This window comes from Poeciliopsis prolifica, unplaced genomic scaffold (assembly GCF_027474105.1).
Source record: "Poeciliopsis prolifica strain line A6 unplaced genomic scaffold, Auburn_PproV2 SCAFFOLD090, whole genome shotgun sequence".
Lineage (NCBI taxonomy): Eukaryota > Metazoa > Chordata > Actinopteri > Cyprinodontiformes > Poeciliidae > Poeciliopsis > Poeciliopsis prolifica.
In genome coordinates, this window is record NW_026562465.1 from 932,652 (window position 1) to 952,880 (window position 20,229).

At 40.0% G+C, this 20,229-nt stretch overlaps 1 protein-coding gene across 2 annotated transcripts in view; it reads right to left on the minus strand.

Moving 5' to 3' along the window:
* Positions 1-20,229, minus strand: part of reck (reversion-inducing-cysteine-rich protein with kazal motifs) — a 43,925-nt gene that overhangs the window by 21,519 nt on the left and 2,177 nt on the right. For both annotated transcript variants that reach the window (XM_055022775.1, XM_055022774.1), the window contains exons 2-12: positions 14,771-14,829; positions 12,706-12,780; positions 11,232-11,268; positions 8,988-9,073; positions 8,808-8,855; positions 8,138-8,171; positions 7,680-7,877; positions 6,919-7,183; positions 6,669-6,842; positions 2,204-2,416; positions 295-431 (exon numbers count right to left, since the gene is read on the minus strand). In XM_055022775.1, the coding sequence (XP_054878750.1) occupies positions 295-431; positions 2,204-2,416; positions 6,669-6,842; positions 6,919-7,183; positions 7,680-7,877; positions 8,138-8,171; positions 8,808-8,855; positions 8,988-9,073; positions 11,232-11,268; positions 12,706-12,780; positions 14,771-14,829 (1,326 nt within the window). The remainder of the gene's footprint in view (positions 1-294; positions 432-2,203; positions 2,417-6,668; positions 6,843-6,918; positions 7,184-7,679; positions 7,878-8,137; positions 8,172-8,807; positions 8,856-8,987; positions 9,074-11,231; positions 11,269-12,705; positions 12,781-14,770; positions 14,830-20,229) is intronic.

The window sequence follows — 20,229 nt, forward strand, 5'->3', positions numbered from 1 at the left end:
TATAGTGATGACTGACAGACTGTGCTATGCCACTATCACATTACAGAAAAAATTCCAAATAAATTTTTTTCCTGAAGAACAAATGCAATCAGTATGAAAATTTAATTTTAAATGAATTCATTGAGTCAAATATTGCTGGAACTTTCTCAGTAACTGGCTGGAAAGCAAAGATTGGTAAAGTGGCTAAAGCTTGTCAGTATGCTCATGACTAAAGGAGGCTCCTTTAATAAAACAAAGGCAAAGAATAGCTCCTTCCAAACACTCGAAGATAAAATATTGTAAACTGCTACTTACTGAGATATCTGTGGAGGGGGATGCAGCGTTCAGGGTCATCGATGGGAGACAGCACCTCACAGAGCCTCTCTGGGGTTTGTCCTTCATGAAAGCGTTTCTTATCCCCACACTTGGTCAGAATATCCACACAGTCTGACCTGAGAGCAGAAGAAAAGTCAAAAGAAAATACAAGATGTCTGAAATCTAATATACAAATTGTTTAAGTTGGGAGCATTATGTATTTTCCAACCACATAGTGCCATTTTATACAACTATGTAACCTTGAGTTATTACAAAGGTGCTAAATATATCAAACATGACTTAAAAGAAATTTTGCCTCCTGATGAGTTAGAAATGGCTTCTGTCTCTTTAAGAACCTCCTATCCTTTTTAACACTCTGCCTTCAACACGTCATTGGAACAATGCTCCTCCATGATGCTGTTCACAACCGTTCTGAGGAGAGTTGTAGTTTGTATGAATAGCTCAGCACCACCAGTTGTTTTCTAATTGCTGCTGCCACTAGTCTGGTAAGCATCCTTATCTGAGAGGGGTAAGGGTGCTCTATGAGGTGGAAGCTTTGGATAAATAGGTGGGGCTTTTTATGAGCAAGTGTTTAGACAGCCCACCTGGTTGTAGCCGGACTTTCAAGGATTTTTTCAAGTATGCATGACTGAAGCAAAAAAAAAAAACCCAAAAAACAAGACAAAAACAAAAACAACCCCCCTCCCCCACCTTTATTAAAAAAGCATTTTTATTACAATGTGTCAGAATCTCTGATTGCTGAAGATTAGGGGAGCACCCGTTGCAGTTTTCTGTTGCCGATCACGATCTTTAAAAAGCCTGATCTGCCAATTTACGATTTTGGCTGATACTAACTTTTTTGTCTGAAATGTCACTAAATATAGCAAGAAAGGCTGAGTTGGTAACAGTGCAGACATGACCTGGTGGGCCAGTCTGTCAGTCAAACCTCTCTGATAACAGAGCAATAGATGTCAGTCTTTGATATTTAGACCTCTGTTGACGAAAATAAGATTGGTGGATAAGATCGGCTTCACGTTTAAGTATCACCGATCACCAATCTGATTTATTGTGCACCTCTACCAGAAACATAAATGTAAATGTTCCATTTAACTGAAAAACAGCTCTGTGTAAAGAGAACCTTCGTCAGAAAAGCTTTAGAACTAATTTGAATTTTGACCTAAACTTAATTTACCGTTTCATAGTTAAGAATGTAGGTGTGGTTAAACCTTTCTGAGATGACCCGTTGTGAAACAATGCTATTTTAGTGGACTCAAATGAGCTGAATTAATAAAGGATTCCCCCTTAAAATTTCAAGTTTGTAAAATACTCCCCTGTCAATGACAGAATATAATTTTCAAAGTAAAACTGGTTCACTGTGGACTAGAAAGACTTTTAAATCAAGTAAGCACAAATGGAAAAAAATACTGAGGTATTTTTGTTTGGTGCAGAGGGCAGAAGCCCTCATAAGACTGCAGCAAAGTAGAAGTTAATACCTGACAGCTGTGGGATTTCTGCCATAGTGTTTCTGCCTATCTGTGTCCTTCAAGTCCTTGCAGCCACTTTGTTTGTGCAGCCAGGTCTAAAACTTACCAGGAAAGAATCTTGGATTCTCCATATGTCCTATGCTTTTTATTTGCCAGAAACCTCATATTCCCCATTAAGACTGAGGGAAGATAAGTTAAAAGTTTGTTCCAGTTGCTCTTTTGCTTCATTCCTATAAGAACAATTTTTCCTCTTCAAGTTAATCAAGATTCTGGGTCATTTTTTATGCTTTACCCCTGTTAAATAGTTAACAGTCTTAACTAATTTTTACAAAGTCTTGTAGCAACTTTGTAACAACTGCTCCAAGATAAATGACATTTGAGGATTTTCTCTTGGATTTTGATATTGTAGTGATCAGTAGACCTACTTGCATATGACACTCCCCCTGGATTTGCTGTGGCAGGGTTTGATCTGCAAAGAGCAGGCCACCGCCTTCCACATGTCTGGCAGACACTTCCTGATGTCCAGGACTGGGATGTTCATGAAGGGCATCTTGATCGTCCCGTTGGACCACAGCTTGATGTCGTTCATGGCACCTTGGTCTGACTGCATGTTACAGCTACGGAACAGCTCTGTGGGCCTATAGATATACACAAACCCACACACACGCCTTGTTAGAGTAAGTGAAAATGTCTGTTAAACTTATTTTAACAGACATTTAAAACTTTAAGATAAAATATGGAAGAACTGCAAAACTGCATGTAAAACATGAAACCTCTGGATAAATGACATTTGGACAACTGGGACCAAATTAATGTGTGACCATAAAGCATAGCTCTATATTTGAAAAAACAAACATCTTGTCCCAAGTGTCAGTTGTGATGATTTTAACTTATTTGCTGGTCACATGAACACCTTGAAGTCCCGAAAGGCCAAGACACACCGCTTGAATCCGACTTCTTCCTGATGCACAGGATACAACTTCTGGGTCTAGTGTGTCGTTCATGTATGTATCATGAACTTAAATGAATCACTTCATTGACTGACTTGTTCATTTCTCAGTTCAGGTAAGGCCAGTGGAAGTGTGCCACTTGGATGGAAGTTCCACATTTTGTGACTGAATAATAAAATATAGCTTCATCCTCTTCAGCAGTGTACTGTGATCTGTACACACAGCACCTTAATGATTGAGTCGCATGGTGAACAAGTAAGGATATTAGTACTCTGATCCTTGAGTCAGTATGTACACCTGCCTTGCTCTTTTTCTGTCTCCTTTACTCTCAGTCTTATTATTGGTCAAAGAGTGTACAGACAAGCTAGCCTATGTGCTCACAGGCATCTTCAATACATCACTGTATCAGGCCATTGTCCTCTTAAGTCAGCTATTATTATTCCGGTACCCAAGAAACCTAAGTTTTGTTATTGCTTTCGGGTAAAAACTGTCTCCAACCGTCTTAGAGACAGTTTTTACCCGAAAGCAATAACAAAACTAAATGCAATACAAAAATAACCATCAATCATCCTGAATGATGTGTATCAGCTATTTGTTATTTATTTTTTTACATTGTGTGTAAATTGTGAGATAGTTTGTTAAGCGTATGCAATGACCAATGGCACTTTTTAAATTTCGTTGTTCCTGTGAAATTGACAATAAAGACTTAAAAAAAAAAAACAACTATCACATGTCTTAATGACTTTCGACCCATTGCATTAACATCTATCATCATGAAGTTCTTCGGGAGAGTGGTTAAAGGTCATATAATCTCTACACTGCCTCCATCATTTGACCCATTCCAGTTTGCATACAAACCTAATCGCTCGACTGAAGATGCCATCTCCACTGCTCTTCATCTGAGCCTGGTACACCTAGAGAAAAGAAGCACCCACGTACAGATGCTGTTTTTGGACTTCAGCTCAGCATTAAATACAATAATATGCAAACTGGGCCCCCTGAGCTTCAATTCTCCACTGGCAACTGGCTGCTAGACTTCCTCACGGACAGAGCTTAGTCCATGTGGGTAAAAACACCTCCAATGTAATTTCTTTGAACACTGGCTCCCCACAGGCCTGTGTCCTGAGCCCCCTGCTGTTTATCCTAATGACCCACGACTGTCGTTCCAGATTTAACACCAACCACATCATGAAATATGCAGACGACACAACAATTATGGGACTCATTCAGGACAACAATGACGTGAACTACAGAAAAGAGGTACAACATCTTGTGAACTGGTGCAGTCCACAAGACTGCTCCTGAACGTTGACAAAACAAAAGAGATCATTGTTGACTTCAGGAGGTCTCGACCCAACCACACACCACTCCTCATCAACGACAGAGCAGCGCCTGAACATTCTGAGACGAATGAGACGAGCTTCGCTCCCCCCTCTCATCCTATCCACCTTCTACAATGGAGCCATTAAGAACCTGCTGACCAGCAGTATCTCCATCTGGTCTGGAAGCTGCAATGCGTCATACTGAAGATCTCTGCAACGAGAGGTGAAGACAGTGGAGAGGATCATTGGAACTCCACTCCTCCCTATCCAGAGCATAATCGCTGCATAGCCAGAGCAAACCAGATCCTCTCTGATTCCACCCATCATCTCCATGGTCTGTTTATCCGATCAGAGACTCTCTTGTAGCATCCGCTGAGGAACAGCCAGACTCAGAAATAGTTGCTTCCCACTAGCTAGCGGACTGCTCAACAATCCCATCATAAAGACTGTCTGAGACTGTTTGAAAATAGTAATTGTTATTTTTATATTATTTAATTATAAATCAAATCAAATCAAAATCAAATCAAATTTTATTTGTATAGCACATTTCAGCAACAAGGCAATAATATAATTGTCTTTATGTGGCTCGCAAGGTTCAACTCCGAGTCCATCACTACTCCTAGGTTTCAGGCCTGATCGCTAGTTTTTAGTTGTAATAACTGAAGCTGTGCATTGACTCTAGTTTGTTCTTCTTTAGGTCCAAAAATAATGACTTCAGTTTTGTTTCTGTTCAGCTGAAGAAAGTTTTGGCACATCCACACATTTATCTGTTGTAAACATTTATTCAGTGATCGGATGGGTTCAGAGTCACCTGGTGACATCGTAATGTAGAGCTGTGTGTCATCCGCATAGTTATGGTAGCTAATATTATTTTCTGTTATAACCTGAGCTAGTGGGAGAATATAAATATTGAATAAGAGGGGTCCTAGGCACACTTGTGTTTTTGTGTGTGTTTTTGTGTGTGAGGACATCTAATTTCCAATTTTACTTATGTTTCTTTGTGCAATGACAATAAAAATAAGTCTAAGTCTCTAAGTCTATTGTTTGTACTTTGGTCCATTTAGATGTGCGTATGTGGTGTGTTTGCGCGTGCGCCCGTCTATGTGTGTTTGTTTTCATTTGGCCTGACACAATATTAGCTGTTAGCTTGGAGAAACAGAGCTCGCAGCATGCTGGACCGTGCGTCATGCAGTACACAGATTGTGCTGAGGGAGGCAATGTTCTACACCAGGGGTGTCAAACTCCAGTCCTCGAGGGCCACTGTCCTGCAGTTTTTAGATGTGCCACAGACACAAAACACTGGAATGAAATGGCTTAATTACCTCCTCCTTGTTCTCCAGAGCCTTGCTAATGACCTATTATTCTATTCAGGTGTGGTGCAGCAGAGGCACATCTAAAAGTTGCAGGACACTGGCCCTCAAGGACTGGATGTTGACACCCCTGTTCTGCACACATGTACCATGTGATCAGTGTGGAAACAAGCTGAAATCAAAGGCAGACCTCCGAAAGAACTATTTAAAGGGATTAGAATTTCTTCATCAGTACATCATTAGAAAAAAATTTAAATAATGATCATCAGAAATTTGTGGGGTTTTTTGTTGTCTTTCTTTGTTTCTGATCTGGCAATTTTTTCCTGTCATATAAGTTCCAAATAAATTATTTTAAAATGTGTGTTTGTTTAGCACAGTGCTTCTCAAAAAGTGGGGCGGGCCCCCTTTAGGGGGCGCGGTGCGATACCTGGGGGGGCGCATGTGATCCTGGGGAACAGGCTTTTTTTTGGCCGTACTAGTATAAAGTGTAATTGCGCACAGTAGGCGGCAGTGGCGCTCTCATTGTTACTTCTGTCACGTTTGCACCAGTGCAACATTTTACGACTTACAAGACAACAGGTTTGCCTTGGTTAGCAGTGTTAAGTCAACAAAAAGCTCCGACTGCGTTCTGTCTATGGCCTCCGTCATTCAACAACCCCCAACATGAAAAAGTTTTTCACAGGGATGAAAAGAAAAGCGGAGAGAGACAAAGATAATGAGACAACAGAAAGTCAACCGAAAGCTAAGAAGAGGAAATACAACGAAGCGTATTTAGCGCTTGGCTTCACTGTGACTACAGTTGGAGAAGAGGAAAGACCGGTGTGTTTGCTGTGTCTAAAAATGCTCGCAGCGGACAGCATGAAGCCAAATAAATTAGCGCGTCAATTAAATACGTTACATCCCAATCACATCGATAAGCCGCTAGAGTTTTTTCAGCGAAAAAAATGTTAAGGAAAAAATGTTATGCAGAGATGGATAGTCTCGGTGGGGAGTGGGGGGCGCGAATAGTTTTCTTCTTGCTAGGGGGGGCGTAACGGAAAATAATTGAGAAGCACTGGTTTAGCAGAACAACTAGAAAGAGAACACTGAAATTGTAAAAAAAAAAAAAAAAAAGGAAGAATAACCACCTCTATTGCTACTTTTTATAAACATAAATACGATCTAAAACAAACAAAAGAGCCAGTACTGAGATATTGAGACTGATCCAAGACAACAAAGAAATCTTTCTGTGCAGTATTGAAGTGTGTAAGATGTGATGTCATGGTAATGCATCAGCTATGTAAGGTTCTGTGAGCTTAGGAGTGTGACCTGTTGTTGAAGTTGGTGCAGTAAGTCAGGTCCTTGCAGCCCAGCTGGCATGGCTCTCTGACATCTGCCAGGCAGTTGATGAGCTCCATCTCCATTGGGTTGTACTCACACAACTGATCAAAGTCTTGCCACGTCTGGCTGCCCCAGTGGGTGCTGATCTGGTGACACTTTTCCCTGTGACAGCGGAGCACAGAGTCCATTACAACTAGGCAGCAGAAAGCATGGTGTACTAGTTTCCATAGCGCCTCACCTGCAGACTGACGTGTTTGCTTTTGAGCAGCAGTGCAGCTTGGCGCAGTCCATCTTGGCTGGATGGGGGGTCTCTTCCTCGGGTGGGGAAGGAGGGTGAGCTCTGCTCAGGAAACACTGCCACATTGGATCCTGAGGGAGGGGCTGGGTGCCACACTCCTTAATAAGGCCCTCCATGATCTCTTGGTCTGTATTCATGGTGCGGAGGAGATGGCGGCAGGCAGTCTGGCAGTTTGGGGCTTCAGCTCGGTCGCAGCAGTACAAACCTAGAGGAGATCATGGCAAAGACTCAGCATTGCTGCAGTATCTGGGTGACTGACATGGTTGCATGCACATGACAGATATGCACTACATCAAGAATTTGTGGCTGAATTTCCATTTGCAGTTTTTGCTGTCAATTTCAGCTTTATTTAAAAAAAACAGTTACAAGAACAGAACTTAAGATATAGCTGTACTCACAGACTCCCACTCAGTGAGAGTCTGTGAGTGACAGAGGAGTCATTATCACAGAATAGATGTGTCCGAATTCAGGGGCTGTATCATTCGAAGGCTGATTTTGTAGGCAGCTTGAATCATATTCCATAATTTAATGCAGGTCCAAAACGGGCATTCAGGCAAAGTGTCAATGGTGGTGAAGTGCGGATAATTATTTTGCTATATTGCACTTTAAGCGACACAATAGGTATCACCAATCTTGGTTCTATGATGAGAAAATATGAAGCTATGCAGCTCTTCAGGTCTGTTGGATGAAACCAGACATACTGTCTATGGGGCTGCGAGCAGGGTAGGACTCGGTGAAGTTGTTGACGCATTCGACGAGCTTAGGGCTGTGACTCTTGCAGAAGTCTTTGACGGTCTTGATTTGGGATTCTGTTGGCGTCGAGTCTGTCCTGAATATGGCATCGCAGAAGTCCCTGCAGTTGGTGTGACGGCCCACAAAACCACAGCATGCCGAACCCACTGAAAGATAAACCCAAGGGATTGTCTGAGAAAATGGATAAAAGCATTTTCTGTAATTCCAACTTCATCATTCTATCATAGACTGTGAAGTATTCTCTGGTGATTTATGAACCAGGTCCAAGAATCCTAGAAACAGGAATACACATAAACCCATCAATTTAACAAATGTTCTATTGGGGTGTGTGTGTGTTAGCAAAATATTATGTTAGTATTTGTGTTTTTATTTGGTCATTATTTAGTGCATGAAACTACAAACTTACTTTCATTTTTGGTGATGCAGCTGTAGAGAGAGTTCTAAGCAGAGAGAAGGAAAAAACATAGCAAGATAATTGCCACTGACTTTCAGATAACTCAAATAATAATCAACCAAAGATGCACTAAGAAGTTGACAGACATCGAGCCAGCTGATCCTGACTGGTGTCCAACTGCTGGAAAAGTCAAAAATCTTTTATGCCCTACTGGATGAGTTTGTGTATTATTTAAACATTAGTACACCAGATACTTTTGGGAAGGTTTGTCACTGCTCTGAGTCTTCTCCGTTGGTTTTCCAGTGTCCCATTCAGACTCTTATGTCAATGTCAGCTGTTCCTGAATTTGTTCCTGAAATGTCCTTGAATTTCAGGAAGATTAGGTTATGATGTGTTGGTTTATATGTTTTTCTGTACTTGTCAATAGTCAATATGCAACAAGTGATACCGATTCCTAGAAATATGTGCTCAATCATAGGTAATTAATAATTTAAGTAATAACTTTTCAAAGACTGATTTGGATAACATTTATCTTATCCTTCTATAGCTTTTCTCATTAAGTAAAAATGATCTTTTTCTCAGATTCTTACTGATAGATTTCAACCAACTACACTGATGCTTGCCTCTGTCAGAAATCTGAATCTGTCTGGAAATATGTGGGTTGCAGGAGGCTTCTCCTTACCTCGGTGACCTTTTTGCATACTTTTGTTATGTCATTTTTAGATGATGCCTAGAAGAAAAACACAAATGAATCTATTTAGACAATTTTGTGCTGAATTACATTCAGGGACAAAAAGGTTAAATAAAGTCAACAGAAAAACACATCATATGATGAGAAACATTTTCACCCTAAGGATCTGACCTGTTTGCATTCTCTACGACACTCTCCTGCGATGGCTAGCTCACAACAACCAAGCCCAACCCAACCATCAGACTTCTTGGAAACACCTGGAAGCAAATCAATCAGCAGTGCATCAACCAACAATGCAAAATTCTTCAGCAAAGAGAAGCCATTTATCAATAAGAGTTATTAATAAGCTTTGTATCTGTTCTGCTTCTTCTTTTTTTTTTTTTTAGTAAAAGTCAAAATGTCAAAGAGATGTTTATGAGAGCTGTGGTGGAGATGTGAGGAATGTCATTAAGTGAAACTGGCACACTGAGCAGACTGAACAGAAACTGATGTTCCTCTGCAGTGTAAGAGAATCGATCAAATCTCAGAATGAGGAAAGCTTTTGCACATTCCTGAGACTGCCTGGAGGCCAAGTGTTCCACAGGTACAGAAGAAAAGAATAAAGTCTTCCCAATCTGGAGGCCATTGTGGATGATTCTTTCCCCCCATGTGTGGGCAGCAAAATTCAGGCTTTTGATGTCTAGCCTTTTTTTTTTTTTGCTCAGCCGTTCTTGAGCTTGGCTATAACCCCACTAGCTACCAATGCTAGTGCAAGCAGACTGAGGTTACCTACATGTAATTATTCATAAAGTCAAAGCTTTACAGATTGTTAATAAGTATTTAATGAAAACAACCATGATTAGGATGGTAACTGCAACGTTCAAATGATATTTGAACAAAGATCAAAGCATCTTTATCCAATCATTCATTCTTTATCCAACATGCTCATCCTTGTGGGGTCAGTGAGGTTTGCTGGTGCCCGGCTTTGATGAAGCTGTATCAATCAAGGAATCTATTTAGCACAGTCCTTATTCTATCAGACTCCCAGTCTTGACTGATGAGGGAAACCTAATCCTGACTTAAAGCCTGTTGATTCTATCACAGTTTTATTGGATGTTCTTGTGATTCCCCGCTGGTAGGATGTGATTGAAACAATCTTAATGGAAGGTCCTCTGTCACACCCAGCTTCACATAAAACAGGTTTCATTATGCAAACTAAAAACATTTTGCACAAAGCATAATCAGTCCCCACTCTGACTTCTCTAGTAATATTCCTGCTGGATTCTACAGTTTGAGTTTCCTGAGTCTCCAGAAAGAACAGATCACTGAGTGCAAGCCAGGGAAGGAGATGAGTGACGCCTTCAGCAATTACATGCAGAATGGGGTTAGCATAACATATAAGGTATATCACCTTATCAAAGCCAAAAAGAAACAGATTCTAGTATTTTTATAACACATTGTGTAGACTATTGGCTCCCACATACTCAGGTGTGTGTAGTCTGTGAGCTCTGCAGACTCTGTGTGCATTCTACATAATAGTGTACTGATTTTCTACAACTCGATTTCAGCCAAGGAGTTGAGAGATGTGGGGGAAAAGTTAACCTGCTTTTCAACTTTGAAAAACAAAGAGGGTATATAAGGCTAATAAAACAGACTGGTGATGACAAAAGGGGACCTACCAGATTGTGCATGTCTGTCCAATACCTGACTGCAGTGTGAGCTGGTGAAGCTGGATAATCTGAAACATCCTGGCTCAGAGGTGTGTTGTGTTTAGTAAGCATAGTGGAAAGAAGCCAGCTCTAGATATTCATTCTCCATGAACTGTTTGAGATCACAGGAGACTGGACATTGTGGTCAGGACATTGTGGTCAGAGAGGTTTGTCTGTTACAGGAAGTGGCTTCCTGTAACAGAAGCCACTTCTGTTACAGAAGCCTCAGTACAAACCTTTGTCCTCAGGTTTGTACTGAGGACAAACCTCTCATTTCTGAAAATCACATGGTATCAGTGGATCTACTAACTCTGGGATTTGGTGACAATAGCAGATATATTGTTTGGTAGGACTCTGGCTGTACACTACCAGGCCAGCAGATGGACAGGAGAGCTGGACAGGACCAGAGAATCGGTTATTTCTTTGTCTGCATCTGTCCTGGTTTCACCCAATAACTCTGTAGACAGTCCTGGGGGATCCAGCACATTCTGACAATGAATGTTTTGAGGAGCCAACTTGGAAGTTTGACTATCTGTGCAGAATCTGTATGCTTCAGGAACCACTTCATTTTTAGCTCTGTTTTTACCTGATTTATAATTTTCTTGTATTCTCTTAATACTGCCATTTAGGACAAAATGCTGTGTAAAACAAGTGATTAACAATGTAACACAATTGCAATTAATCTCTTTGTTACTCCTGTCAGTGTCTGTCAGCAGTCTTGCCTTACCTGGGAGTGTAGAGTTGATGCACATCCAGAGCTCATTCTGTAAAAACAAAGTGAATGTTAGTTTTTCTTTCTTTCTAATTGCTCTTGCTCTAGTGGGGCAGAGCCCTCCTCTCTGGCTCTAGGTGAGCAGTCCTGGATGAAGTCAATGCACTGCCGTCAATCCTAAACTACAAAGAAAAAATTCTGACATTTGGAGCTTGGAACAAAAATGTTCTTCATCCAGACGTGTTGCAATAATTATGTGCGACATGTGAAAAATGTTAGTTTGAATTCCCCTACATTTGCAATAAATATTACGGTACTTCCCCCAATGTTGTTTCTATTGCTTTGCAAAATAAACTAATCCACTTGATTGATGAGAAAATTCATATAGTGCTAAAACTTCACTCTGGGTTTTTCTGCTTGCCTACAACAGCATGCTGCACCAGATGCTGCAAGCATTAGCACCAGAGTGACCGTCAAGTTCAGGCTGCTAAAAATTGGACTGGTGATGTCAGTCCACTTAATATTTTACAATGTCCAGTTTGCCTAAAAGCAGAAATTCCAGATGACACTTTAACAAAGTCTGTATCAATTTTTTGACACCATACAGGAAGTGACCACAACTTTCATCACCTTTTAAAATCTACAAATCTGTCTATATCCATGTCCTGAAGGTGTTAGTGTTATTACTAGAGGAACATTACTGTTCCTCTAGTAATAACAGTAATAACATTTCCAGTATTCCACTATGAATGCTAATTTTAGGAGTAATACAAGAAGCAGAGAAGGGGAATTATATGCTCCAAAAAACAAAAATTCCAACAATTCCAATTTTTGAATTCCATAAATTTAAACAAAGTAAAAAAACAAGACTAATCATGCTAAACACAAATTTGTCTGTCTGCTCTGGCAGCAGTGGAGGGACTGAACTGTCCCTCCACATAGCAAGTTTTAGAGCAGTGCAGTGTGTGAAACAATCATGTCACGATCAGCACTCTGTCAGTATCTGTTGGGTGCTGAAGAGAGATTCCCATCAGCATGAATCACCAAACCCAAGATTTAACAAACAATACAGGAATTAAAATGACACAGGGGCCAATGAGGGCAGATGAATATATTCCATCTCGAATGAGTTAAAGAAGAAATCCTTTAGGTGTGTGGACAGTCATTTTTTTCAGTAAAACTCACAGGTCCTCTATGAGACATTCCAGGTCTCATAGAGAACCTGGGATGTTCTCTATGAGACATTCCAGATCTTTCTTCTGGAAAGTATTTTCCAAGGACTTTTTCTTGTATTTTCATTGTGAAACAGAATCAACACTGAGCAAATATTTAAAACTTAAAATGTCCTATTGCTTAGGTTTACTGGGAAAAATTACAAGAGGAATCAACATTCTCTTGAGCATTGAGAACTACCGTGGCTCACAATGTTGATCAAAACAGAAATGCTTTTCCAATGTTAGAGGCGTCCATAAAAAGAAAACTTTCTCACCAGAGACTCAGGACAGTAATTGGGTAACCTCTGGAGGAGATGCTTTAGGCGTGACTCACTTTTGATGGTCGCAAGCTGTGGGATAAAAAAAAAAAAAAAAAAAAAAGAAAGAAAAAAAAATTAGAAATTTTTAAAACCCTATTCAACCCAAGAACGCAGTAGTCTTCAAAGTTGAGTCTTCGTATTTTTGTTTTTATATAAGGTAATTAATTTCTTTGTGGATTTGGTTTCTAATGATTATGATGAAATGTTGATGTGATTTCATGCACTTGATTTTCTGAATGAAATTCTGGTTGGTTGTGAAGTTGAACAGTGATTGTTGTCTTTGTGGTTTCACTTTTATACACAAGATTAACGGACCTGGGGAGACGAGATAACAACGATCGTAGAAAGTATCTTGTTTTCTCAACACTGTTAAGCTTGGTTTTGAGTAATTAGATACATAAACATGAATATGTAGATGCCTCAAACAGCGGGTCGGCCCGTTGCTGCGATACGTCACAGCGTCTGCCATATTGAATGTGGCCAATATTGTATTAGCCAGTCAGCTAATACAAGTAAATGGATTGAATTTTACAAAGTACCGTTCTACAAAGTATTTTAAGTTAATACCTGTCATTGACACATTCACTCTCTCACGCACACTAATATATTTGGTTATCAAAGAAAGCACTAAAGACACCGTTTCTGACTTTTGATCTGATTATCTAACTGTTTTGAGTAATTTCTGAATACAGAGCACAGTGTTTTTATTTGATAGAAATGATTCTGATAGTTTTTATATTGACACTGATGAACAGACACACACTTTTACAGTGTTTTATTAAAGTGCATATTTACATGGTTCCATAATTTAATGTATATTTAACATTTCAAGACCATTACTACCACTATGTGACTACTGCCACATACAAAATGACAGCGACGTAACGTAGTACTCAGCGCTCAATGAGACGTCTACGTACTCATGTCCATGATTAGATACAGCTGTTATTCACAATTACCATTTCCAACTGAAGTGCTTTATTTCCTTTGCATGTTATTGTGTGACACTATTATGACCAGAGTTGATTATTATGTATGTGTAACTATAATTTACATTCTCATAGTCAGATATTATAAAACACCCCAAAATATACCCTGATCACTCTGTCATGATGATGTAATGTATTATTTAAGATATTTCACCAATTTATTATTGTGCTTTCATTTCTTATTTTTTCTCTGACTTTATCACCATTCACTTTTTCTTTTTGCCAAAACAGGTATGATAGGAAAGCACTTTGAGCAGCTTTTAGTATGAAGGGTACTTTATAAATAAAATTGATCGATCGATCGATTGATTGATTGATTGATTGATTGATTGATTGATCGATTGAATGAAAGTCTCATTGTACAATAGCTCAGGTTCAGTCAGATTGGATTAGGAGGGTCTGTGAACATCAATTTTTACATCTTAAAAGAGTTCAGTGTGAATATTTAGGAATAAATTGTAACTAAGTCCCCCCTAAAGAACAAACTCCAATGTTGGCTTTAGGTTTGGACTTCAATTTGAGCAAGTTAATCTTGCTCAAAACGTTCTTCACAACCTCGTCTCTGACTTGATCTCTCTTTAGTCTTATTGAACTCAACATGCTTTCGCTACTAAATTCACTAGGCTGTATTTTAGGATTTGATTTTTAATTATAGTACATAGATTGCAAAACCTATGTATGATTACCTTAACTTTGCAGTTCTACTCTTATTTCTGCCGGTCAATGCCCTTAAAATACATGCTGGTGGTAATGTGATGGGCCAATGAACCGAGGAGTGGGCCAGGGTGCACATACCCATGCTGCTATCAGTGTTTCTCAGTTGTGGTCCTCAAGGACCACTGCCCAGCATGTTTTGGGTGTGTCTCTATTCTGAAACACCTGATTCAAATTATTGCATATCCTCCTCTGCACTAAGTACACATAAGGACTGGAGACCCTGTTAGAAGGGAAACTCTTAAAGCACGCTGGCAGTGGTCCTAAGGACCGGAAATGAAAAACGCCGTTTTGTGTGCATGCAGGCCTGTTCATACCTGGTCACAAGCTTCTTTACAGGGTGATAACTCAGCAGCATATTGGCAGCAGGAGGGATCTGTAAGGAAACATACACAAAGTTAACAGAAATTTCACCTTTATAATTGCCAGCATAAATTCTTATTTTTGAGGACTGAATTGAAACTGAGATATTTCACTGATGTTTAAACCTATTACCAAATAATAACATGAGAAACTAAAGTGTTGGAGCACTGGTGCCCCACATGAAGAAGAGTCTGTTGAGGTGGCTGAGCACATGACTGGGATGCTTCCTGAACCTCCCTGGCGAGGTTGTTCAGGAACATCCCACTTAGGTGAGACCCAGAGGAAGGTCAGGACACACTCCATGCTGGGCTGGTAATGCAAGGGTTAGAATATCTAACCCTGGTCCTTTGGACCCCGCTGTCCTGCATGTTTGTTTCCTTCTGCTGGATATCTGGTTTAAGTGACTGGATGATTAACAGGCTTCTGTAGCCATTTGAGACATGCAGGATGTAATGGTAGAATTTGAATCAGCTGGGCTGGAGGGTGAACAAGTAGAACATGCAGGATGGTTGGTCCTGAGAACCAGGGCTGAAGACCTGTGCTCTACTACATCCCAAGAAGGGCTGCCTTCATCTGTACCTCATCCATACCTTATTAGATCTGAAGACATGCTGACCAAAAGAAAATGAAAAGTCCCACAACACATCTGTCCATATTCTGTAGTACAAAAAACAACAAAGAGGAAGAAGATAATGAGCCACAGCATGCCAGACCAGCTGGCCCACTTCTAACACCATAACTTTATGGTCACCACTCTCACTATTCCAGTTCTGTCTTAGTAAAACTGCAGTTCGTTCTCTCATTGAAAACATCATAATTTTCACTTCTCTTATGAGTATGTGTAATATCCCTTCCCCAGTTTGATGACAGGTTTGTTTTGAAGCCATGTAGCAGCCACCATATCTCAGCAACCCTGAAGAAGATGAGAATAACGGGAGAAAGACAAACAGAGGAGACTATGAGAGGCCCATGTACACACAGATGGTGACAGGCTGCCAGGGCCACTTCCAGTTGAGTCCAGTTCTGTCTATCGATGAACAGATGGTGGCATCCAAACCTCGTCATAGAATTAAGCAGGTCAAAAAGACAAAGAAGTACCTGCACTTTGTAACTGCTGACAAAGTGCAGATACAGTACAAACTTTCTGTGCTGGGTGATTGCTTCACAAAGCACACCTACTCTGCTAAGAGAGTCTCCACAAAAGGCTCCTCTGCAGTGATGAGTCTGCTTTCATCATCTTTGGTTGGTGGAGGGGAACACACTGTAGGTAGGCAGGTTTTACATAAGTACCTCACTGTTCCACAAGCTCAGTGCAGAAATATTGGATGTTTTATAAACAATGCCAAACAAAATTCTTCCAGAAAGCCTGAGAGGAAAGATTTACAGTGGCTGAGGAGAGATGGCCTGCTGTTTCTCAAGTGGATGGACACATGAAGTGACCATGTGCTTTACAGTCCATGCAACCTTCAATGGAGAGTCCAGCAGAAGGTAAAAGTCCGCCATGTGGCACATCCAGAATTTACCAGTTCCTGATCCTGTTTGCTACGTCAAAAATATTTATCATTCATAATACTACCTCAACACTCACATGCATGTCAGAGTACTATAGAGGTGACGCCACGCATCGCGATCCTGTAGACAGTGCAGGAGTAGCCAGGAAGTTGACATCAGATAACCGACACCGACACTTTAGGAAGTGTCGGTCCCTCTGCGCCTCACTTAAAAGAACTGCTTGAAGGAGTGGCATGGTAATGTAAATATGTAAATAAAGTTACAATGTGTTCTAACCAATTGTAAATTTTGACTGTTTTCACAGTGAGGATGCTCAGGATGGTCCATAGACCTCTTCAAGTAAAACTATACGCTTCTACTCTTCACTTTTTTGCATAAATCTTACTACAGTAGATTGCCAGATCCTGTAATTGTTGCTTGCTAGATGTCTTGGTTAGCAACTGCATGCTTTTAAAGGGATATTCACATCACAAGCGAATTTTTTTAGGTGGAAATTATTTCTTAATTTTCTGTGTGTGCTGTAGTCATTTCCTCTCACTTAGTCCCATGAAAGTAGATTTTTAAGACTTCTCAGGTATAGTCTACAGTCTTATCTTTATTTTGATATCAAAACAATCCAAACAAATATTGTAGACATTTTCACTTCATTCTAGAAATGTCATTTTTGATTATATTTCTCAAAAAGAGTGTTAGCCACTAAGGGACTAAGTTGTATTTTTCTTCTAGATGAAACTGCTAAAAGAGCTACTGCTTCTATTAACTATTCTCTGGAACAGAAAGGGAATTCCTGGACCAGCACTGCTGAGGTTTTTTACATATTGTCATGGTAATAGGTCTCTCATTCTGAGCCAGGTTCTGCTGGAGGTTTCTTCTTCCAGCTACACATAATGTATACTTAGTAAGTTAACGACTCAACAGAATCAGCCAGAAAAAAAAATTCTAAGTGACATAAACTGAAATTAAGTGAAGTGCCATAAAACTACGATCAGACTAGAATTGATGCAACTCAATTTGAATCTGCCGAGTGCCTATATTATTAGATTGACTGTATTCTGTATACTCGTTTGATTTCTTTGTCTTGTAATGTCCCTTTAGTAAACAATTGTTTTGAACCTGAACTATATAAATAATCAAATCTGAACTGAAAAACAGAGAAGATGGCGAAGGTGTGGAAGGAATACTCAACAGGAATACTGCTTCCACAGAATTTAAGACAGAAAGCAGCTTAGTGTAGCTTATTAGATGAGTTGACTGATTATCACTGAGGATTTTTGGCAGTTTGCTGTTTTGCAGCTGTGTTTGAGAAGCTACTTTATATCAATTCAGGAAGGGTTATGTTACCATTACCAAAAAAATGAAGTTCTCAATTCGGCAGAGAGAATAATTATTCATGGTGGGAAAGATTTTGAATGGTCATTTTTTTCATGAGTGCACATCCCAGCAAATTGTTCATTCTCTGGCACAGCTCTGACAACTAGCAAAAAAACCCCTCACTTTTGCATGTTTAATATCAAAGCTCTCGTCACAAAAAAAGTTTAATGAAATCTGACTTGTTTGAAAGCAAGCTGCGAAGAGAAGTTCTTACAGAACAGCTGTAGATGGATGTGCAGAGCTGGATCAGAATTAAAGCTTTCTGGAACAGGTGAGGCCACAGTAGAAATGTTTGTAATAATAACCCACATGTTTGAGAAGAACCAAGCAAAGCAAAGCATGCAAGTGCAAAGATCTTATAGAAACTGAAGACCAGAATCAGACGACGTGGGTGGTAAACCTGGAAGATGGTGCCCAATTCACCCCAATTCTGAAGTCCTTTCACTGTAGCTCAGAGAATACACTTTAAAATACTGTTGTTAGTTTATAAATTATTGAACAGCTTAGCGCCACAAAACATTAAAGATCTGCTGTTATTGTATCAACCTTCCAGACCTCTCTGGTCTTCTGGTTCTGGCTGTGCTCTGGATCCACAGAACCAGAACCAATTGAGGACAAGCACCATTCAGCTTGTATGTACCACAAATCTGGAATAAACTTCCAGAAAACTGCAGAACAGCTGAAACACTGATTTCCTTTAAAGTACGAAGGCTAAAAACTGGACATAATAACTGGGATATTGATCAACATATCAATATCCCAGTACCCTGGAGACAGGTACAACACACAGGAGAAAACAGGAACACTGACTGCAAACTATCACTGCCCAGGAGGATTATTGCTCCTCTTGTCAGAACAATGTTCGCCTAAAACTTCACTGTCAGTTTCAGTCACACGGTAGTGGTCAGCACTGAAATAAAAACCTTTTGGAAACCTTCCAGTTATCCTGATCTGAAGGTGTTAATGAACCTGTGCAGAGAAGTTGTTCATAGGATCAGAAAGCTTGACAGTGGGTGCAGAACAGCCTCTTTATGGGATGATGTGTGTGATCGCTGATTTATCATTAAGGTAAGCAGGTAATTGTCAGCCTGCTTAAGGGAAATAAAAGTAGCATGTGTACATTATTGATGATTTTGTTCAATGGAGCGAGGACTCTTTCCTCAAACTAAGCAAAAGAGACAATTTTATGAGGAAAAAAGTCACTTTAATCAAAGGTCAAGCCATTTAGAGAGGTCAAGCTTACAAATATATTGGGACATTCAAAGATAATAATTATACTTTTAACCAAGTGCTGCGTTCCAGTTCCCTTGGAAATGTTTTCTTCCTAATGTGAGGTTGTGCTATGAGAAGACTTCTGACTGAATGCGGCTGATCTTATGTAACAGCACTTCGGTCAAAGTGCCAAAAGAACAATGAAAGTCAGACTTTCAGGATGAAAGAAATCACTTCTACTCATATGAAATTTAGATACATCATATTTTTGGCTCCATTTGTGAAAGATATTAATGTGAATATTAAAATATTACACTGTTATTGTGAAATATTTAAGAAAACAAAATTTTGGAATTTAACGGCTAGTGAGTTCAAGATTTGCTCCACCCAGTTGTGGCCCAAACCCTCAGCTGTGTATTCCACACTTTAATCGTGTGCTCACCACACTATAATTAGGTTTGTGGGACTCTGGGCCCATCTGCTCACAGTGGACATGGAGAGCTAAGAGCTGCTGCTCTCTCCCTCCTCATCCCCTTCTGCTCTGCACAGCCAAACAGCTTCCAGATGCATTTTCTCCCTGCTAGCCTCAAAAAGCCAACTGCGCCATGAAAGAAACTAAAAACAAAACGCTCTACCCAAGTCCTTCATAGACAAAATGGGTGGAATTTCCGCATAAAATGGAGGGAAAATGGGAGAATATGCTTCTCCTTTCTAAATTAAAAAAGTGCTCATACTTTCTTATGGAGGATGTTTAAAAAAATCTAGAGAAAATATATATTTTTGCTTCTTCATGAGTAATAAAAAAGCTCTTGGAAACAATATGCAGCACAAATGAAGATCTAAGAGTTTTGCTTCTTTCATGTCTGGGACAGATGTGTGAGGGAGACAAAAACACAGGCTGAACAAAGTGATACTTAATCAGAGCAAATCCACATCCTGAGCCCATGTGCACTTAACTTCAAAGACTGCCCGACCAGTGTTAGAGCAGTTTTTAACACTGCACAACCCCGCTGGATAGAACGTCATTGAGAGAGGCTGTGGAACACAAGGAAGCTGTCAGCAGCTGGACATCTCCTGAACAGACGCCTGGACATCTCCTGAACAGACGCCTGGACAAACAAAGATGGTTCAAAAATCCACCAATAGAGAACAACCAAACAACTCCAGGCTGACTCTGCCAACAAACAAGTGAAAATGAAATCAACGGCTTTTATTTTACTGCCCTCTTGGTAGGCACATCTGTTTGGTTTACTTAGTTAGCATGCCTAATAAATTCATTAGAACCCAGAAAAGCTATTCTCTTTGCCTTTTGACTTCA